Genomic DNA, 22,424 nt, shown 5'->3' with positions numbered 1-22,424 from the left:
AAAAGATATGCCATCCCCATGTAATTTTAATTAAATTGATAAAACATATTTTAATATCATAATGTATGTGTAATAATTTTAATTAATTTAAGTCGGTTTTATGTTATAGTAACTAGTAGCTAATAAAATAATATTGAAAAAAAGTTGTTTTTTAGATGAAAAGTATATTAGAATGTTGTTTTATTTTTTTTAAAAGGAAATAATCTTTTGATGAAAATATAATAATAATTTTTTTATTGCAAGGTGTTAAAAATTTTGATCAAAATTCGCATTAGTAATTTTAATCAAACCATCCCATGTTATGTTTAATAATTTTGATAAAATATAGTTTAATGGGAGTGATTTTAAATAAATTAGAATAATTTTAATTAAGAATTTTAAAATATTTTAATATAGCAATACTTCAATGATTATTTTCACTAAATTTAATAAATTTAAGCCAAATTCCTAATTCTCAAACACGAAATAAAAATATTTAAGTAAAAAAATTATATATATATATATATATATATATTATGTTTTAATTTTAGGTTTTGTGATTTTTTATTTTCTAAAATTAAAATTTTTTGTTTATAAACTATAATAGAGTTTATTTTTTTCAATATCCTTTTTTTTTTTAAAGATTTCTTAAGTAGAGCTTTGGGCAAATTTGATAAAAAAAAGGACGAAAAAGGAAAACATCGCAATAAAAAGGGCGTCCGTCAAGCTGGATGCAGAGGTTTGCTCTCTGCTGCGCTTCTTCCGAACGGCCTCTCCCCGCCGCCGGGATCTTCGTCTCCGATCCCAACCGAGTTCCTTCCGGCACCTGCTCATCCTCGGCTCGCACCGGCGTTCCCCGAACTCTCTCCTGGCATCCTCTCTCCCAACCCTTAATTTGGACAACCCTACTGATCCACTACCCTTTCATTTTCGTTGCTCCGGTGAAAGAGCGGGACTTCGTCCCTTTCTTACCACACTCGCCACCAGGCTAACTCCTCTTCCATCTGCCTGCATCACTTCGTTCACCTTTCCTCTCCGGTCCTGTAAAGCCGTAGGGCTTCCGTCGTCGACGCACCTTCGCGATCACTACCTGCTGCCCGTCGCCCTAACTCCACTCCCAGTTGCAAACGTAGATCCACGTTCTCCCGATCCTTAACAGGAACCCATTGTTGATTGCTCAGTTAGGTATTGCATTTTTCATCGTTATGGCGCTTTAATTTTTCTGTTCTTTTACTTATGTAGGGTCATTACGGATATGCATTTTTTTTTTTTTAAATTTATACAAGCATACAAGTGCTTTAAATTGCTAACAGAACCATAGAGTTAACATTGATTGACTTAGAATTTGCGTCTGGAGAAGCAGAGGAAGATGGCAGATGAAAGCTATTTGAAGACCTGGGTCTCAGACAAGCTAATTTCTCTGATAGGTTACTCCAAAAGTGTTGCTGTACAATATGTTATTAGATTATGTAAGTATGAAACGTCCGTTCAAACCTCCGTTCCTATTTCGTCAGAAAGGCATTATGTTTCTTCTTTCATGCGTTGGTAGCCAAGGAGTCATCTTCTCCTGCTGATCTTGTGCGTAAGCTTGTGGAGTTTGGTTTTTCTTCATCAACAGAAACCCGTTCTTTTGCCGAGGATATGTATGCCAAGGTTCCACATAAGCAAGCTGGTCCTAGTGTAAGTTCTCAGAAAATTTTCCAAGCAAGTTGATGTATATTTCTTTGATGCTATATTTTCATTTGTTTGTTTGTTTGTTTGATTTTTTTTTCTTTTTCCATTCTCCACAATCTCCTCTCAATTTATTTATGGCATCCAATCTTTAGTGCACATCAGAAATTGATTTTACTTGGATCGATAGGTTATAAATGTTAGCCAGCATTTAACAGTGATATTCAATCAATTCCAGACTCATTGGTGTATACAATGCCACACTGGCTGGCAACCTAACGCGCAACCCCCGCCCTTTTTCATTTGGGCTTGGGACCAACATTGGTGTGGCTGAAATGCCACCAATACTTGATCCTATTTAATTTGATTGAAACTAAATGAACTCATAGGGAGTCTATGCTTCAAAGTGAGTGGCAAATGGAGAAACCTTGAGTTTTGCAGCGACACCGCTTCATGATATTATCATGTAGTTTCATTGTGAATTTTCTCGTATGTTGAAGTTGCTAGATTAATTTAGATGATTATGTTTTGTGAACCTCGGGTGATCAACAACATAATTCTTGGGAGTTGAGATTACATTTGCAATGAGTTGAGATAACATGAGAAATGCCAGCCTTTTGATGAACTGAACTTGTGCTTCTAAAGAAACAATGTAAGGTTGAACACAAGACTGACTTTGCTTTTGTTTTTTTGAACTATATATATATATATATATATATATATATATATATATATATATATATATTCTATTTGTTTCTTTTAAAAATTCTGGAAAGAAAATACTAATCAAAAGATGATTGTGCTTACTCTTATTCTATGAACTGGTTTTGATCATTATGGGTGGGATTCATTATCATTGGGTACCATGAATAATATTACTTAGCCGACTCCACTTAGTGGGATAAAAACGTGGTTGTTCTTGTGTGAAATTAGTGGATTCATGGTCAGTTCCTCACACAAAACAAAAAAGAAAAAATGGTTAATGATACTATCAACCAATCAATCATGACTTTTTAAATTAAGATCCGGTGGTCCAAGTAACTAAATCTCCAAGTTGAAATAATAATATTTCTAAATTAAAAAAATGGAATCGTTAGAACTATCTCATTATTTGTTTTTAACTGACTAGTAAAGTTTTTGTAGATCCATATGAATATATTCTTAAAAATATACAACTGCTCATTAATTTGATTGCTTATATATGTTTGTTCCAGAACTATCAGAGGGCTGAGAAAGAAGCATCTCAATATGCAAAGAAGCAAAGGGCTTACAAACTTCTGGATGATGATGATGATGGTGACACAGGGATGATAACACCAGCTACTGTATCTTCTGAGGGAAAGTTGGATTCTCGTCAAAAGCATTTTAGAAAGAAGAGGAAGATTGATGATGATGAAGATAATGAGGTATAACCTTCTTGTTTTCTTTTATCGATTTCTGTTCATGTTGTAAACTTCAAGGTTCTTGCCTCGTCCAATGGCTTCTTACTTTACATTGGACTTAATGTTGGAGTGCAGGATAGACATGAGGGACACGTCCAACATGTTCAAAACCAGACATCAAAAATCGACGAAGATGATGATGATGTAAGTTTTCTTTTGAGAAAGTAGTTAATAGTAATTTGTTCTAGAAACTTTTTATGACTTCATATCTGACAGGGGTATTCTTTTATTTAGTAAGTGGCTATCAATCTGACACATGTATTAGATAGAAATTTTTAGGTTTTTCTTGTGTTGTTTTGCCAGATTGTTTAGGTTCAATAGTTTCATTATAGCTTTATTATATTGAAATTGATTGGCTAATCACTTGTTTTATGGCTTGAACCCTTAGGAAAGTGATCATTATGTTTATATAATGCACCATCACACTTGTCCATGTGGGATGAATGAGCATGGAGCCTCCTACGTTCAACATGTCCCTTCACGCTCGTTGTGAGTTGGCTATGGGTCTGTTTTTTAAATTTGAGATCGATAGGATTTGAACCTTAGACCTCCTACTGTACATTTAGACCTCCAGTTTTGATATCATATTTTGATAACATGTTGAAATTGATTGTTTTACATCTCATCTGGTCAAGTTGGTAGAAAAGAGATCAATATATTTATGTAATGGACTGCCACACTTGTCCATCTGAACCAATGAGCATGGTGTTGGCGCAGCGGGCCGGCAAGAGGGGAGGGGTGAATTGTCTGAAAAATAAGAAATACTCTCCTCGTTCTTTCAAATCTAAAAATGCAATAATAAAATAATAAAATGCAAAAAATAGAGAAAAGACTCAAGAGATTGACTTGGTTACAACCTAGGTGGTTGTTAATCCAAGGCGGTTGAAAAGCTCAGAAACAATCTCCTTCTCTGAAGGCGGAGAAGCCTTTTACATACTAAGAAAGTTTAAACATTGCTAAGAATTGAATACTAGAGTTGATTGATTATTTGCCAGCTCCAGGGGCCATTATATAGCTTCTGGAAATTCTATCTCGAGTGTTGAGGGTGCCTTCAAAGGGGTTGAGGGCGCCTCTAAGGGATAAGCGGATAAAGTTTTTTCCGCTTGCCAACGACCAATTTGGCCAGGTCGAGGGCGCCCTTAAGGGCATTGAGGGCGCCTTCAATGTTGTTGAGGGCGCCCTCAATGCTGTTGAGGGCGCCCTCAATCTGATGAGGGCGGAGGCGCCTTTAACGACTGTTGAGGGCGCCTCCAGCTGCTTTTCTAGCATTTCTTCATTTTCACTTTAGCTTCCGAAGTCCCGATTGCTTGCGTAATTGCGGCCAACTGAAATAGGGCTCACCCGAACCCAATTTCGGTCTTCTCCTCGAGTAGGCTTCTGCCCCAGCTTCTCGTCCCTCGAACGTTGCGCATGCTCTTCTTGTCCACCGGTGTACTCTTCCGCAGCTCTTTCGTCCTTCGGACGCACCGAGCCTATCGATGCCCATACCGTGCCGTCCTTCTCACTAGCCGCGTCTTCCGTTCGACTTCCTGCGCTCCTAAGCTCCTGCACACTTAGACACAGGGTCAATAACAAACATGACCTAACCTAACTTGGTTGATCACATCAAAACAACCACAGAGATTAACAATCTCCCCCTTTTTGATGTGCATCAACCTAAGTTCAAGTTATGGTAAAAACAGACAAGTAATAAATGCAAATAAAACATTTAAGCATAAATTTGCAATATAAGTAATTACAACATTAAAATTGAAAAAAATCTCTCAGTAAAAAAAATTAACTCCCCCAAGTTTTAAAAACATTTTTCAGTTTAATTGAACATTTTTAAAACAATTTAAAAAAATGAAACTTTCTAATAATTGACAAGAATTTAAAATATTAAATTTATTTTAATGTTTTATCAGTTTGTCAATTAAATATTCAATTCGATAATCGGCTTCCAGGCCGTGGTGAGGCACTAGGCCTTCTTGGTTATTGGATTATTAACCACTTTTAGACAAAACCTTTTAAGGAATATAAACATTTAGGGGTACATAATTTTTGAAAATCTTTCTAAGTTGTCCCTGATGTTGTCTAATATACCAACTTAACTTTCCATAAACTCTAAGTTTTGATTTTTGAAAGTTGTTAGGTTTTAAGCATGCATCAGTTTTCAGATTTTGATTTTGCATTTTCAAATTATCATTTTCTGTTTGTAAATTATCTAACAGTATTTTTAAATCAGCAATTTTTTTTTTTTTGATTTTACTAAGTCTTTTGTAAGAACTTTGATAAAATGAAAAGACTGTTTCGGGTTTAGAGTACGTTCTTCACTTACCTCTATTTTTGATACTCCCCCTTCATCGTAGCTTTCTTATGATGATTCTCCCCCTTCATCTATGCTCATCTCTGAGCTGGTTTCTTCTTCAATTTGATGGTTGACCATCAGTACTAATCCCGAGAAGGCTTCGACTTCAGATTCGGAGGACGACGAATCTGACCACATGACCTTCAGGGTATTGTACTTGGAGGATGTTGGCTTGTACTTTCCTTTCTCCTTTTCGTTGTTCTTTTTCTTTATTTTCATCTTTGATGTGCCCTTCTTCATTGCAATTATAGCAACAGACCGTCCTTTTGTTGCGTTGATGCTTTCTCGACTGCGATTTAAATTTATTAGTCTTAATAAACTTATTGAACTTTCTTACTAATAGCGCCGCTTTAGTTTTATCGATCGACGCTTCGAAGTCAGGATTGGCCATTGCAACTTGTAGGGCAACATTGAGATTTGACTTCTCTATTTGTTTAGGTTCTGCAATTCGAGATTCGTGAAGTTCGAAAATAGAAAATAAGTTTTCTAGCGTATTTACCTCAAAGTTCTTAGAGATGTAGTATGCATCTACTAAGGATGCCCATTCTGACGTTCTCGGGAAGGCGTTGAGCGCATACCAGATCAAATCTCGGTTTGTTACCGATTCTCCGAGGTTGTTCAGTTGAGTTCTTAGTTCTTTGATTTTCGCTTGGAGTTGCGCTACTTTCTCTCCATTGTTCATCCGAAGATTTGTAAGCTGAGTCCGGAGGATGTCCCGCCTTGCTAACTTCGCTTCTGAAGTACCTTCGTGGAGCTCCAGGAACTTCTCCCAGAGATCTTTGGCGGAGTCGTAGCTGCCGATTCGATTGACCTCTTGGGGTGGAAGAATGCTGAGCAGATGGAATTCTGCTTTGCCGTTCGCCACGAAGTCGGTTCGCTCCTTCTTCATCCATTAGTACTCTTCTTTATCTTTTGGAACTACAAAATCGTATTTCATTGTTAATAAAATGTCGAAATTCGTTTTAAAAAATCTCCATTCGACGTTTGTAGCGAAGTCTCAGTTGAATTTCGGGGGGTGAATACTTGCACCGGCCATCGTCTTGATCTTTGCTGCTTCAGACGGCGGTTAGTCCTTCTGAGGCTGTTGGGCTCTGATATTAGTTGGCACACCGGCTTGCAAGAGGGGAGGGGTGAATTGCCTGAAAAATAAGAAATACCCTCCTCGTTCTTTCAACTCTAAAAATGCAACAGTAAAATAATAAAATGACAAAAAATAGAGAAAAGACTCAAGAGATTGACTTGGTTATAACCTAGGTGGTTGTTAATCCAAGGCGGTTGAAAAACTCAGAAACAATCTCCTTCTCTGAAGGCGGAGAAGCCTTTTACACAATAAGAAAGCTCAAACGTTGTTAGGAATTGAATACTAGAGTTGATTGATTATTTCTTAGCTCCAGGGGCCATTATATAGCTCTTGGAAATTTTATCTCGAGTGTTGAGGGCGCCTTCAAAGGGATTGAGGGCGCCTCTAAGGGGATAAGCGGATAAAGTTTTATCCCCTTGCCAACGACCAATTTGGCTAGGTCGAGGGCGCCCTCAAGGGCATTAAGGGCGCCTTCAATGTTTTTGAGGGCGCTCTCAATGCTGTTGAGGGCACTCTCAATCTGATGAGGGCAGAGGCGCCTCTAACGACTATTGAGGGGCGCCTCCAATTGCTTTTCCAGTATTTCTTCATCTTCACTTTAGCTTTCGAAGTCCCGATTGCTTGGGTGATTGCGGCCAACCGAAATAGGGCTCACCTGAACCCAATTTCCGGCCTTCTCCTCGAGCAAGATTCCGCCTCGCTTCTTGTCCCTCGAACGTCGCGCACGTTCTTCTCGTCCACCAGTGTACTCTTCCGCAGCTCTTTCGTCCTTCGAATGCACCGAGCCCGTCAGCTCCCATCCCTTGCCGTCCTTCTCGCTAGTTGTGTCTTCCGCTCGACTTCCTGTGCTCCTAAACTCCTGCACACTTAGACATAGGGATCAATAACAAACAGGACCTAACCTAACTTGGTTGATCACATCAAAACAACCATAGGGATTAACACATAGAGCCTCCTACATTCAACAAATTATTATCAGGATTGTGTTATGATGCCAATTTGAGTCCTACAATTTTTGTAAAGACATGTATTTATAGTCTTCCTATTATTTTAACCTATCTTATCTTTCTAATTTCTTTCTATTTTCTTCCCTTTCTCTGAAAATCTTATTTTGATGTAAAGTTTTGGGACACTTTGGAACTTAATTAAGAATCACCAAAAGTGCTAGTGCATCCTTTTCAAGTCATGCTTTCATTTTGGTATGGTACTTGTATTATTATTTAATACTCAAAGGTCTGAAATGAATTCTGGCAAAAACTAACACGATAGTGGTTGATTATTTACACTACAAACTGAAATTGTTAGACGGATTCAGTTTTAGTGCAAAGTAGATATCGGTTGGTTGTCTCGGGCAAAAATCAAAAGGGCGCCCTAGATTATCACAATGTTCAAAAGGGTGCCCCTTTTATAATAAAAGTCAAAATAATGCTCTGCGATATTTCTCTTCCGAAAATACACTTATTCCAGCGTTGTTGTAGCAACTACGGAGTACTTGCTACTACATGTTAAAATAAACTGATCTAACAACAGTTTTATGTGATTTTGTCCATGTTGAAGTGATTTTGATCAAATTTAAGCAATTTTAACCAAATTGGTAAAATGCTTTTTACATAGAAGTAAGGTTTAAAATCTCGAACGGTGACAAAATTTTGGTCTTTGATTGGAACAATACTGTTTTAGAATCGTGTCGATGTTTCGACGCATGGTGTCAATAATGGATTGAAATTGAAAAAGGAAGGAGATGAAACATAAGAAGAGAACCTTGTCCTTCTTGAGCATGGTTTTAAATCTTATACCATATCAGTAAAACAATCGAAACATATCATTTCGGGAAATTACTTAAACTCTATACCACTCAGCACACATAATGTCTCATTCCTTTGTTTCATCTTCTTTAACCTCCAATCTGCCATTGATATCATTATCATGTATTGAAGCGTTGTCATGATATTGGAATAACATCTTTCCGGTCAAAAACCAAAACTACAGCACAACTCGAAATTTTGACCCTTGATGCCAAGTGGTATTGAGTTTTGATGATTTACCGAATCGATTTTGACCATTTCATTTGGCATAGTCCGAGATTTCAAATCATGTATAGAAGTGCTCTATGTATAGTATTTTTGACCAAATTGGACTGAAAAGAAAAATGATTTACTTTAACACGTTTAACTGCTTGACTGTAGATATCGATGGAATAAGAGTATTTTCGGAATGAGAAATATGTTGGGGCGTTGTTTTGATTTTTTTGAAAAAGGGATGCCTTTTTTATGAAAAAAGATAATTAGGGACGTCCTTTTGATTTTTGCCCTTTTGACTCTGTAGACTGGTATTTACTACAGGGAGTTAGGATTGTGATCAAATTTAAAAGGCCTATCCATACATTAGATATCATGAAATTAGACTGGGATCCATTTCCTATTTAGGTCTTTTGGGATGCATTTCCTTTAATCAATTCGGATTCATTTTTTATATAACCCAGTCTTATGTTCTTGATAGCATTATTTTGAGTTGGCTTGAATCTAGTTGCTTCTGTATATTTTCTTGGTCTTTCTTTCTTGTTATTCTTATCTTGTTTTCATTTTGGTCTAGAAAAGAATTATTAGTATTTTTGAAGTCTGTTTCATCTGTGCTGACCAAACTGGAACGAGATATGAAACCATTATTTAATACTTTTGGTCTGCCTGTTATCTTGATAATAATTTCGAGAGTTTGTCGCATGACTTTGGTTTTGTACATCTATCCTCATTTTCTCCTTGATAATTTTATTTTGAATTGGTTGGTTCCTTTTTTTCTTGTGCTATTTCTGTTGCAGTCACTTTGGTATTTTTGAACATTGATTGTTGTTGGATTAGTTTTTTCCCTTGTCATCAATGTATATTTTTCAGATCAATTTGGCTGAGAATGCTTAGTCTAATATTATAAATTTTATTCTGAAATTATTTATCTGTTTAGCTTCACTTGCATGCAATCTTCTATTGGTTCTTTCTAATTTTTATACAAGATGGGTATTTATGTCCAAAGTGCTAACAATGATGTGTGGTTTTCTCTCACCTTTATAATTTTTCCTACAATGTGTCCTTTGTTGATTATGTAATCAGTGTGATAGCAAGATTCAATTGTTTTTCTTTCTTAAATTCAACACTCTAACTGTGCAGTCAGAAGAAGAGAGGAGGCGAGATCAAGAAGAAAGAGCACAATTAGAGAGGAATATCAGAGAGCGAGATGCAGCTGGGACACGAAAGGTAAGGAAACTTATGCCATCTTTGTATTCCCCTAAGTTTGCAGATTGGAATTGAATGATTTTTTAAGCTACTCCTTTCTGTGCACTCTTATGAAGTTATAATTCATTATTCTGGGTCTTTACTTTGCCAATAAAATCAATGGCATCTCCTGATTTTCTTTGTTGCTAATCAAACATTTTTGTACTACAAGCTTCTAATGCTTTGAAAGACAAATTTCCTATCTTTGCTTTCAACTTGGGGAAAATTACGATCAAAGAGGCTGACTTGAATCTGGAGGGTAAAATGAGAACACCCCTTACATCTAAACCCTTTTTTACCATTAGTAAGAACTTTTTCAGTTGCTTATAAAAAAGTAAGTCTTGTTGAACTTCAATATCTACGAGTTTATTAGATAACTGACAATTGGCACATACATTTTCTCCTGTTGCTTCTCATGGGTTTTGTTTGTCAAACTAAGGATTTGGCTCAAAATTGCCCAATTTTTGTCCTAGAATTTATCTGAATTTCGAAGTAACCCTATAGTAGGTTTCCATAATAAGGCTCAATCGAATGAATTGATGAAGTCTATACCTTTTTTAGTTCTAACAAGTCCCCCTTGGCACGAAGGTCCACTTAGAATTTTCTTTTACTTATTTTGTTTGTCTGGACCTGTTTAATTGGTTTGATAAATTTTTGTATTGGAAAAATATATTGTGTTCTCATCAGTTTGAATGTATTGGATGAATCTTGTTTCAATAAGAAATGCAGCTTTTATTTGCAGCAAGCCAATATGAATATCAACATATATGCATTCCCCGTGCCTTTTTTTTACAATGGAACTGGAAATAGTTGAATGGTTGACTTCCCCTCATTCTTTTATCAAATTATATAATTTTATAGTCTCAATATATTATATGTGGCATATACTTAAATTGGCCAGATACTGGAAAGTGTGCTTGTGTTCAGTAACTTAATTTGTTTGAGTTCCTGGAGAAAAGAACTGACTAATCTGATTTGTAAATTCTATTTTGTATCTTCTTCGAATCTACATCTATAGTTTAGTAAACTTATTTTATTATTCCATAAACACATAATTTCTCCTTCAATTATCTATCCTTATGTGTCTTGTGGTTATCCGTTTGTATTAGTAGAATTAATTTACTTAATCATTCAGATAAATTCTAGTTCATTAATTTATTTCTCAGAGCTAGCACCTTTTATCTTCCTCCAAAATCTGCAAATTACATTTTTCATTTTAATTTCTCTTTAACGGTCTCTTTGTATTTCCTTTTAAAATAGTTAATGGAGCCAAAATTGACAAAGGAGGAGAAAGGTATGATCATTTGCCCTTCATTAGTTCAGTTTTTCTTTAAATGATTCTTACTTAACTATTACCATTTCATTACAGAGGAACAAATTCGGAGGTCAAAGGCTCTTGAGGATAATGATACTTTGGAATTAAGGTTCTTATACTTGCACTTAAAATGCATCCAGCAAAGTTTTTACATCATTACATTTTATCATTTTACTATTAATAATATGGTGGGTCTGGTTGATGCAAGAATTTTTAATTTTTCAATCTTTAGAATTAGTTGAAAATATTTGTCCTTCCTTTCCACTAAACGAACTATACATAGCTTACAAAAATTTATCTTAGTTGACTTGTGAATGTGAAGGTAACATGAAAAGAGAAGGTAGGATTCCTAATAACGACAACCATGTGAGTTTATCAAAGTGGTTATGTACCTGCAAAACTTTGGAAAAGGCAAGAGGGAAATAATTAGTTGCAGTAATTTCCAGTGTCAGATTATATAAGCTTTAGCACTTGCTGGTGCTGATTGATCTTCACATTATACTGTAATTTTGCTTCTCATAACAGGAAAGTTTCGAGGCAAGTATATTTACAGAAAAGGAGGGACCAGAAGCTCTTGGAACTCAAGTATGCTAGAGAAGATGCATCTTACTTGCCTTTGTCTTTCTTAAACTTCATTTTCTCTTCATTCTGACCACGGGTGCACTTTGCTTATTTATGTCTATATGACATTTGATGTGATAAGAGGATTCTGAATCTATTTGATTTGATTGCAATCCTAGGGATGAGATTGTTGATCATGAATATATATTTGAGGGTGTTAAACTGACTGAAGCAGAAGAAAGCCAACACAGGTAATTATGATTAACTTTTTCTCTTTTTCCAGAGTTGAAAACTGTACATTCTCCATTAATTTCATTTACTATAGTTAACTTTTTTGTCCTTGTGCAAAATGTAGCTATGAAGAGTACCATGTGTGTCTGTCACTTTGCAGTGTTCACAAGAATTACCAATTCTTGGAATTGCTGATTATTATTTTTCTATTGTTAGCTTCTTTATTGCCTTAGTAGGATAAGACTTGGTTGTTGTTGTAGCTTCTTAATTGCCAATTTCCAATAACTTTACTGCATCATCTGTTGCTTCTTGGCCCTTGATACTTGGTTTCTTCATCTTCTATGCATGTCAGACAACTTGAACTATATGAGTGCCTGATATTTGTGTCTGACTTTGACTAACATAGTTCTTAGCTTGACTGGACATTTCAAACACTTCCTGGATTCCAATTTGTTTTTATGCGCTTGTATAACAAATGAGGAACAACATTGAACCTTTCAGTTTCAAGGACAAATAAAATATGGCCTTTCAAACCCTTCCTGGATTCCATTGTATTGGCACATGTATAACAAATGAGGAACACCATTGCATCTTTTAGTTGGGGGAGAAATCAAATGTGATGTTCATCATAATATACCATCAGAATTATGAATTTTAGATTTCCATAATTATGCATTGCAAATTTTCATTTTAGTGTAGACTACAGTTTGTTCTCATCATGTAATTCGTCATTTTTTGGGATAAGTATAAATGAACATTATATAATGCCACGAAGTGTGCTACTTATTTGATCAGTGTACATGATATTCTGCATAGCAATCTCTCAATATGAAATGTTCTTGTGATAGATGGAAACATATACATCAATCGATATAGATGGATATGATATTTTTTTAACTCCAGACTGAATTTATGCATTTGATGAAAGAGAGAGATCAGTTATGATGCGCCTCATAAGGAATATGATGAATTGCCACAGAAGACAATCCACTATACCCAAGGCACCATGATATAAACCTCATGAGAAATTCTTACCTAGTAAAGTTTGATTTGTATGCTCCAGTTAATATCTCTCTGCTTTGGGAATTCCTTTCTCAATTTTTATTTAACATCTCAAGAGAAGTAACTGATTAGCAGTATAAGTTTACACTTTATGCTGTCTGTCCTGTTAAGAAAACTTGTGTTTCAAGCACATGTGATGATTATTGTAAAGGCCTTGAACTCTTAAGCACAGAGGAAAGGACACTCTATTTCACTGTTGGAATAGCTAAAATAAACTTTCAGTATATATAAAAAAAGGCAGGTTTATCTTCTAATGATTGAAGATTTTTTGGGATTCTATCTGAATACGACCCAACAATCTATGCTAATGGTAATATATCAATATACCTGCTTTTGACTCTATGAAATTTTACTTAATTAATCCTTCCAGTTAGTTTTTGCAATCTACCTTCTACCTAGAGACTTATCTAGGCTTCTCAAATATATTATTTTATCAATCATTTCTTATTCATTTAATTACGTGCTTAAATTTATTTCGAAATTTAATTTTCTGTTACATCCTATTTGCCTTTTAAGGTTCAAAAAAAAAATTTATGAACTCGCATCAGAGCACATAGAGGATGTGGATGACATCAATGAGGTAATGAAGCAACAACTACTGACTGTTTTTTATGCCTGTCCTTGTCCCTTAAAATTTACTTTTTTTATTCACTTTAATTGTTTTTCACTAGTTCCATGTCCACGACCCTTTCTTGATATTCAAATCTAGAATGTTATGTTTTTCCACTATGGTTTACATTCATTCTGTAGTAATGTTTTGTGCTAGTGCAATCATTTAATTTTAACATAACTAGGATTGCATTACCTTACTAAGATTTGAGCTCGTACAATTCAGCAGCACGAGAAGCATAGCATTGGAGCAACATGCTACTTCTTAGATGTGTTTCTAGCCATTTTGAGCAATAATTCATTCTGATTCTTTAGGGCATGGATTTTACTGCATAAATTAAATTTTGGTACATTCATTATGAGACTTCATTGTTATCCGAAAAGTCATTTATGGTTGCGTATTTAAAGGCCAAAGTTAGTTCCTATTGCAGAGTTCAAGAGGTATTTTTATATATAGTGATAAGTTTTAATTTCTTTTTTTGTTTCTAAATTCAGTTGTCTTAGCCACAAAATTAAACACCATAGTAAACTACATCTTGCCTCTGTACTTTACAAATATGACCGAACACGATATGCTGTCTTGCCTCTATACTTTACAAATATGCTGACCTGTTTTAAAGGCCCTAGAGGCTATCACATTGATAAAATTTGAAGACTAGTTGATTGTCTTTGCAGCATGTTTCATTGTTTCTTGCCAATCATAATGCAGTATAGGATGCCTGAGGCATATGACCAAGAAGGAGGTGTAAATCAAGAGAAAAGATTTGCTGCAGCTATCCATAGATACAGGTATGATAGTTTGTGCACAGATATCATTTTTCATTTGGACTTTCTTAGTTGAACTCATCTTTAACCTTCTCACCATTTTTATTTCATTGCTGTAATACTCTATTCATATGTGCATTTTTTATTTTTTTGTTGGCTAGAGATCCTGGTGCTGGAGATAAGATGGACCCTTTTGCTGAACAGGAAGCATGGGAAAACTATCAAAGTGGTACGGAGATATTTTTTTGTTTGAACCAACTTGTTATGTTTATCCTTTAGTTGTAGTACTAATGTCAAGTTCCAATGTTGGTTATGCAGGGAAGGGAACTTTAAAATATGGTTCGAGGAACAAGCAAGCTCCTGCTGACTATGAGTAAGTCATTTCTTTATTTTTTGTATTTGTTTCTACAACTGTGAAATTCTAATTTGCTTTCCCGCCAATGCTTGGTACGTCAATGCTGATTGCCATGTACTTGTAGCCAGATACTATTATCATCTTTCATTTGATGATTGTTAGACACAGTCAAGTTACTTCTACTTCTTGTTCAGGTTTGTCTTAGAAGATGGTATTGACTTCATCAAGGAGTCCATTATGGATGGAGTCAATGTATGTGACAGAACAAACATTCTTCTTATACAATTATTGTGAGATATCTGTCTGGTTCTAGATATTCCTTTATTTGATAATTTAATATAAATATATTGACAGTTTGAAGATGAAATGTCTTCTGAGAAACCTGATGATTCAACTGCAAAGAATGCATTGCAAAAACTTCAAGTATGTTATCTTTTGAGGATGTATTTGGCATTTATATACTTCATTTTTCCTATTTGTTGAATGAAGATCTTTTATTTTTTCCTAAATCCTTAACTAATTATCTTTATTTCATTGTTTAAACTGCTTGTTTCTTCATGCTTTTTTTGCCAGGAAGAGAGACAGACTCTGCCAATTTACCCTTATAGGGATGAATTGCTCCAAGCTATTCATGACCATCAGGTTTTTAAGTCTATTTAAATATATTAATTCTGTTTTCGGCTGGCTTTTTTGTTTTTTAGACAGAAGATGTCCATTGAGGTTTCAAACTTGAAGTACCATTATGCTTTTTTAATTTAAAAAAAACTGTAAAGACAAGTATATGATGGTTTTTGTTAAACAATTCTGGTTATCTTTTGTGTTATAGTTTGGAGACTTCTTGACCATGTGTCCTTTTCTTATCCAATTTGGAAGTTATGGTGCAAGGAATTTATTAATTCATTTATCTGCTTTATTTTTCTTCTGGTCATAGAAAAACTAGAACATGGGAAGCTATTTATCTGGAGAGTCACAAATGTATGCTCTCAAATCTGTCTGATTTTCATGTCTTGCAATGATGTTAAATGATTTGTTATATTTGAGGCTGCAGACTTGTTAATTATATAATTTCATGTGTTAGTTCTTCAGTCACAAGAAATTTATTTTAAATATTCATCCATCTTCTTTTATTTTACTCTTGCTACATGTTTCATCTCTCTCTTTTTGTCTAATGAAAACAACTTTTTTTGGCGAGATGCATTTGTTATTTGTTTGCAACTAGTTTCTTCTATGCCTATTACATTGTATTTTTGTAAAGTAGCGGATTCACCATCATTGCCTCCTGTTGTGACATCATTTTGATTTCTATTTAATAGGTCATGGTCATTGTTGGAGAAACAGGTTCCGGTAAAACAACTCAAATACCACAGTATTTACATGAGGCGGGATATACAAAACACGGATTGGTAAATGGATAAACCTTCTTTATTGCCAAGTTACTCTTGTTATATTGTATTAGCTCTATATACATTTAAAATACACATGCAATTTGTGTCTTTTTCGTTTCATTTGCCGATGTTTTTTAATATTTCTTATTTAGTTTCCTATTTTGCATCTCATTGTCTATTTTGACTTAGGTTATTTCACATATTAAAATTTGTTTGTTTCAGTCGACATGAGTGAAAGTTACCGCTTCATCTACAATTGAAACTGTCACTGCCTTGGCACAAAGGGATTGTCGGTATCAGCCAAACCCTAGCGGTACCAATTGATACTAACCCCGTCTCAATGGGTTATTGGCTTGGACAAGGCTTCATTGGGAACAATAGAAGTGTTGAGTTAAAAATTTAAAAATTATATTAATTAATTAATTAATTAATTTTAATATTAATGTAACATATAGTTATATTAATAATGATGCTATGGTATAGTGATAAGCACATCTTGGGGTTCCCCATGTGCCCAGGGTTTAAAACTCAGGAAGCGTAAGAAATTCGCCTCCCGCATTTGAACCATTGGGACCGTTGGACCATTGTGTGGACTTCCACTTGCGCTTCTGGATTTATCCTAGTGGCCCGTGGGAAACTTCCGTGGAGCCGGGCTGGACCGGTCACGACTTCCACTTGCGCTTCCGGATTTATCCTAGTGGTCCGTGGGAAACTTCCATGGAGCCGGGCTGGACCGGTCACCTCTAGGACTAGTTGGATCGTAAGACCTACATAGTTGGATTAATAATAATAATAATAATAATAATTAATGTAATCCAAAATCATTACCAGTTAAGTTACATTAATATTGACTTGTGCTGAAGTGTGTTGAACTGCCTCTAGGTCAGAAACTCTATTATGAAAGCAGTGGTTCTATAATGACAACTAGATTTCCTTGCCGGAAAAATGAACTTCCTTAATTCTGTTTCAGAATTAGATATGAAACTGATAGCATTATCTTTGTAATTGGTTTTTAAAATCTTTTAGCAAACGGGCCTTTTGAGCTGTGCGGTTTAGTATTTCTTCCTTTTCTGCATGAGCATGTGAACTTGTACTATTCCATGGAGAGGCATGCAAGGAGAGGATGCTGGAAATTGGAAATTCAATGTTGGTTATTGATGGACTTTGACTCTTTTCCCTGTTTAACCTAATTACGTTGTTAGCACACTTGCATGTGACCACTGACTTTGTATGTCATATTATTATCTTTGCTATTCCTGGAGGTGAATGCTGGAAGTTGGAATCTCGGTTGCTGATGATGAAGTTTAGCCCATTTTTCCCTAATAATGTTGTTGGCATACTTGCATGTGATAATTGTTGGCATGTCATAATACTTGGATCTTTCTATTCTAGGTTGGATGTCACTAGTATAGTTTTTGTAGTCTTGGTTATTGTAGTTAATACTTCTTCCATCCTAATGATATTCTACTTCCCTTTCACTTGATTTAGGTTGGTTGTACTCAGCCACGGCGTGTTGCAGCCATGAGTGTGGCTGCAAGGGTTTCTCAGGAGATGGGGGTCAAACTTGGGCATGAGGTCTGTTTACTTTTCCATTTCCCCATATTCTTTACAACTTGCATGTGTATTTTTAGGTTGACCTAAATGCTGCAGTGCTTTTTAGGGTCCCCATAGTTGATTCTTTTTTTCCTTTGATCTGAATGTATAGGTTGGATATTCAATTCGATTTGAAGATTGTACATCAGAAAAGACTATTCTCAAATATATGACTGATGGAATGTTGCTCAGGGAATTCCTTAGTGAACCTGACTTGGCTAGCTACAGGTATGTTATAGAAAATTTAATTCAGATAAGTTCTTTCTTTTTGTTGTTCATTCAGGGTTGTGATTGTCCTTTATTTTTTGTGTGTCAAACACAGTGTTATAATGGTTGATGAGGCGCATGAGCGAACTCTGTCAACAGACATCTTGTTTGGATTGGTAAAGGTAAGTAGTCTGTGGGACGTTATGTGTTCTTTGTTTTTCTTTATAAGCTGTCTTAAGCATAAGTAATATGTTATCTTACAGGATATAACTCGTTTCCGCAAAGATCTTAAGCTCCTTATATCAAGTGCAACACTGGATGCTGAAAAATTCAGTGATTACTTTGATTCTGCCCCAATTTTCAAGATACCAGGGAGACGATTTCCTGTAACAATAAATTTCACAAAAGCACCGGAAGCTGATTATATAGATGCTGCCATTGTCACAGTACTTCAGATACATGTAACTCAACCCCCTGGGGATATTCTTGTATTTCTTACAGGTCAGGAGGAAATTGAAACGATTGATGAAATACTTAAGCACAGGACAAGGGGCTTAGGTACAAAGATAGCAGAACTAATAATATGCCCCATTTATGCAAACCTTCCTACTGAGCTCCAGGCAAAAATATTTGAACCTACTCCAGATGGTGCTCGTAAAGTTGTGTTGGCTACTAACATTGCAGAAACGTCCCTTACAATTGATGGCATAAAGTATGTCGTGGATCCTGGATTTTGTAAAATAAAATCATACAATCCACGAACTGGTATGGAATCATTGTTAATAAATCCAATCTCAAAAGCATCAGCGATGCAAAGGGCTGGAAGATCTGGACGTACTGGCCCTGGAATGTGTTTCCGTCTTTACACTGCATATAATTTTCAGCATGATCTGGATGATAATACTGTACCAGAAATTCAAAGAACAAACCTTGCTAATGTCGTACTGACACTGAAAAGTCTGGGGATCAATGATTTGGTAAATTTTGACTTCATGGATCCTCCACCCTCAGAGGCATTGCTAAAGGCCCTGGAACAACTTTATGCTCTCAATGCATTAAACAGCCTTGGTGAATTGACTAAGACTGGAAGGAGGATGGCAGAGTTTCCACTAGATCCCATGCTGTCGAAAACGATTGTTGCTTCAGAGAAGTACAAGTGCTCTGAAGAGGCTATAACTATTGCCTCAATGCTTTCTATTGGTAATTCAATATTTTATCGTCCGAAGGACAAACAAGTGCATGCAGATAATGCTAGGATGAATTTTCATACTGGGAATGTTGGGGATCATATTGCCTTGCTTAATGTACTATACAACCACATGTTCTGTCTTAAATATTTTGGTTAATTTATTTCTATGTTTAAAAAAAATTCAATTTTCTTGTTTTAGGTTTACAATTCTTGGAAGGAAACTAACTACTCAACCCAGTGGTGCTATGAGAACTATATTCAGGTATAAAAGTTGTTTTTAATTTTTTTTTCCTTGTCTTGAACATTTCCTATTTGTCTTTTGGATTGCACTTGGATGTGTTAAGCTCAAATATTGAATTTGTTTCTATAATAAATGTTGACCTCCATGTCAGGATTCTATTAGTTTGCACTATGATGCCAATATTATTGTCACATGTCATTTATCATTTATTTAGATGGTAAATCAAATCAATCATTTATTTGAGATCTTGAGCCACTAGCCTGATTTCTCTAGTACTCATCCTGACCAACTCTTCCTACCTTGTTCCCATCACTCAAGCAAACACTTAGTTGCCGGCTTTTTTCACAACCATAATACCACCGGCAGCACTTCATGTAAAATTATCTTTGGAATATGACACCACGGTGAACAAAGTCCATGATGATCTGCAGTTTCTGGAAATTGTCTTAATGTGTAGATTATTGAAAACTCATCTTTGGAATATGACAAATCACAATGAACAAAATACACAATGGTTTGCAGTTTCTGAAAATTTTCTCTTGAGAAGTTATTAACTGAGATTAAAACTGGCAATTGGTGGTGTTTTCTTGGAGCAAAATTTATTATTTGCTTTTCTGTTTTGATTGCTTAATTGGATCTATTGTCTCAGTGAAATATAAATTATCCACTGTTCTTGCACAATTTCTGTACTAAACAACCTTCCACTAGTTCTTACTTGACCAAAGTTATCCAGGATCTTCAATCCTTGAAATTTTTAATATTCGTGTCAGTTTTCTTTCTTATTGTCATTTTCCCCCCCATCAGGTCCGTAGTATGAAGCGGGCAAGGGATATCAGAGATCAATTGGAAGGTCTCTTAGAAAGGGTTGAGATTGAACCAACTTCAAACCTGAGCGACCTAGATGCAGTGAAGAAGGCCATAACTTCAGGTATGGCATATTGTTGTATTTCCATTATTCTTCTTATTCTATTATGTGACCTAATTTATTGTTCTTGCAGGATTCTTCCACCATTCAGCAAAACTGCAAAAAACTGGTGCGTACAAAACAGTCAAAAATCCTCAAACGGTGCATATTCATCCAAGCTCTGGTCTCGCAGAGGCAAGTTAACTCTTGAAATGATGTAACTACAACTGAGTTTAGATTGTTAAAGAAGTTTTTAAATATATGACTTGCAAGAAATTTTGAATTCCCTTGCTATATCTGTGAGATATTTTGGGTTCATCCTAATATTTTAACTCATTAAACTCACCACAGCCAAATAAATTTAAAGATGTTCCTTGGTAATAAAAGGCTACCTTTTATGTTGGATAATCTGATATTTTATTTTCACTTATTTTTTAGGTGCTACCACGCTGGGTCATTTACCATGAACTTGTACTTACAACGAAAGAGTATATGCGACAGGTACCACTTTTTCCACTAGATACTTGATGGATATGGTACATATAATGTCAACATTTTCGTGCAGGTCACAGAATTGAAACCGGATTGGTTGATAGAAATTGCTCCGCATTATTATCAGATGAAGGATGTTGAAGATGGTACTATACTTATTCTTAGTTCTCTTTTGCGTTATTATTCAAATACTCATTTATCATTGTATTTTCTTCGATAAGTTGTTGAAATAAGATCTATTGTGGCAGCCTCAACAACGAAAATGCCTCGTGGAAAAGGGCTAGCAGCAGATTAAATACTAGGTGGCTGAGCCATGGAAGATGTTCATCTGAGAGGGAAACACCAGCTTCTTTTCTGCAGATGGTTTCCCTTAAACTTGGCATGCTGTCCTTTATTGCAAGAGAAGAAGAGTAATCCCTCTCCTTCATACCGAGTTTGTGTACATACAGATGCAAAAATTTGTCTGATAAGTCACCACTATGCAGAAGATAGAATATTATGTAGAAGTTGAGGCATGTAATTAATATTGATCATGTTGAGCTCTGATTTCATAGATTATAGCTAACTTGGAGCTAGTGTTTAGGGATTGACAAATTTTGGTAGTATTTACTGCTGTAGATTGTTCTTTTTTTTTTTTTTTTTTAAAAGGTTCGATGAGCAGTCTGTAACAAGTTATGCAATCAAAGCTATGGTTTATTGTTGACTAGTTGCAAAAGTTGGCGGTGCTATATACTGGAGCATGCATATACAGGTCAGCTACATAGCTCTTTTCTCAATCATTTTGAGTTCTATGTTACATTATCTTCTCTCTTTTGTATTTTGGGCTATCGATAGATTGTTGTTTTTCTGGTTGATATTTATTGCCCTAGTGTTCCCAAGGTTACAGAGGCTTTAGCGTAACACAATACCTGTTTCAATCATGTTCCGATGAATTTAACACAGCATCGAAGTGAATCTTTCCAAGACAATGAGAACTTTGGGTAATTACTATGCCTTACTCATCTTTATTTGATTAGGACGACTGGTAGTTACAAAGGTAAGTTGAAGGAGGTTTCAACCTCAAAGCTTGACATTCATCAACGTACGTATCGAATCCATAGGAATCACCTAACTCCACCATTAGGAGAGAGTAAATTAGTAAATCGAAATTAGCTAATATATGGAGGTAACTTCTTGATCTTTGCTGAGATTTGATTCTAGTTTAATTTTATAAATCTGTCATGTGATAACTAATTTGACTATATCTTAAGACAATAATTTCCAAACTAGAGCAAGTAATTGAAATTGCTTTACCTTTTATTGATTTAGCTTTACGTACGAGAAAAATAGTAGACAAGGTTCAAATTGTTGAAAAATTGAGTAACTTTACAACCAGAAACCGTATCAACCAACTCAACCTGTAACAAGGAAGACACATTTCTAGAGCTTCGAAAAGCCTCAATTCCACTTCAACCTGTAATTGCTGAGGTAGAAACCGGGAACTTTAACATAGAATAAACTCAGAAGGAGAAAGCTCTATAAATGTTGCATATACAGACAGGAAAAAGTGGATTTATGGAAAACGACAAGTACAGAGACGACAAAGAGGCAGACGGAAGAATGGTCAGATGAGCGAATCGACAGCCTGTACTGCTACACATCGCCGTCCACCTCCATGTCCGTCTATCCTGACCGAAATCCTAATTCGATAACTTGAGTTCTTGAGTGAGAAATATATAGAACTCCGCTGGCT

At 35.5% G+C, this 22,424-nt stretch overlaps 1 protein-coding gene across 6 annotated transcripts; it reads left to right on the top strand.

Moving 5' to 3' along the window:
- Window positions 1-692: 692 nt before the first annotated feature.
- Window positions 693-21,401, top strand: LOC121982496 (pre-mRNA-splicing factor ATP-dependent RNA helicase DEAH1-like). Of its 6 annotated transcripts, none has more exons than XM_042535597.1 (28): window positions 693-1,159; window positions 1,343-1,448; window positions 1,529-1,659; window positions 2,865-3,056; window positions 3,168-3,236; window positions 9,679-9,765; window positions 11,044-11,077; window positions 11,153-11,207; window positions 11,624-11,683; window positions 11,839-11,910; window positions 13,469-13,532; window positions 14,271-14,350; window positions 14,488-14,555; window positions 14,645-14,699; window positions 14,876-14,933; window positions 15,036-15,104; window positions 15,255-15,323; window positions 15,995-16,084; window positions 17,555-17,641; window positions 17,772-17,887; window positions 17,982-18,048; window positions 18,130-19,170; window positions 19,255-19,317; window positions 20,101-20,224; window positions 20,295-20,395; window positions 20,639-20,701; window positions 20,766-20,838; window positions 20,941-21,401. In XM_042535597.1, the coding sequence occupies exons 2-28, from the start codon at window positions 1,349-1,351 to the stop codon at window positions 20,985-20,987; spliced, it is 3,135 nt and encodes a 1,044-aa protein (XP_042391531.1). In that variant the 5' UTR covers window positions 693-1,159; window positions 1,343-1,348; the 3' UTR covers window positions 20,988-21,401. The 6 variants fall into 6 exon arrangements, with proteins under 6 accessions (XP_042391531.1, XP_042391528.1, XP_042391530.1 ...); XM_042535594.1 differs by having other exon boundaries at window positions 1,322-1,448; XM_042535596.1 differs by having other exon boundaries at window positions 693-1,164.
- Window positions 21,402-22,424: the final 1,023 nt, after the last annotated feature.

Source organism: Zingiber officinale, chromosome 5A (assembly GCF_018446385.1).
Source record: "Zingiber officinale cultivar Zhangliang chromosome 5A, Zo_v1.1, whole genome shotgun sequence".
Lineage (NCBI taxonomy): Eukaryota > Viridiplantae > Streptophyta > Magnoliopsida > Zingiberales > Zingiberaceae > Zingiber > Zingiber officinale.
This window is presented reverse-complemented; position numbering and strand designations above follow the sequence as displayed.

Excerpts from the sequence above, each read along its gene's own strand:
- LOC121982496 (XM_042535597.1), top strand. The coding sequence starts at position 1,349 with ATGGCAGATGAAAGCTATTTGAAGACCTGGGTCTCAGACAAGCTAATT. Across the intron at positions 11,684-11,838 it reads CAGAAGCTCTTGGAACTCAA|GGATGAGATTGTTGATCATG; the intron begins GTATGCTAGAGA and ends TTGCAATCCTAG. Across the intron at positions 11,911-13,468 it reads GCAGAAGAAAGCCAACACAG|GTTCAAAAAAAAAATTTATG; the intron begins GTAATTATGATT and ends TTGCCTTTTAAG.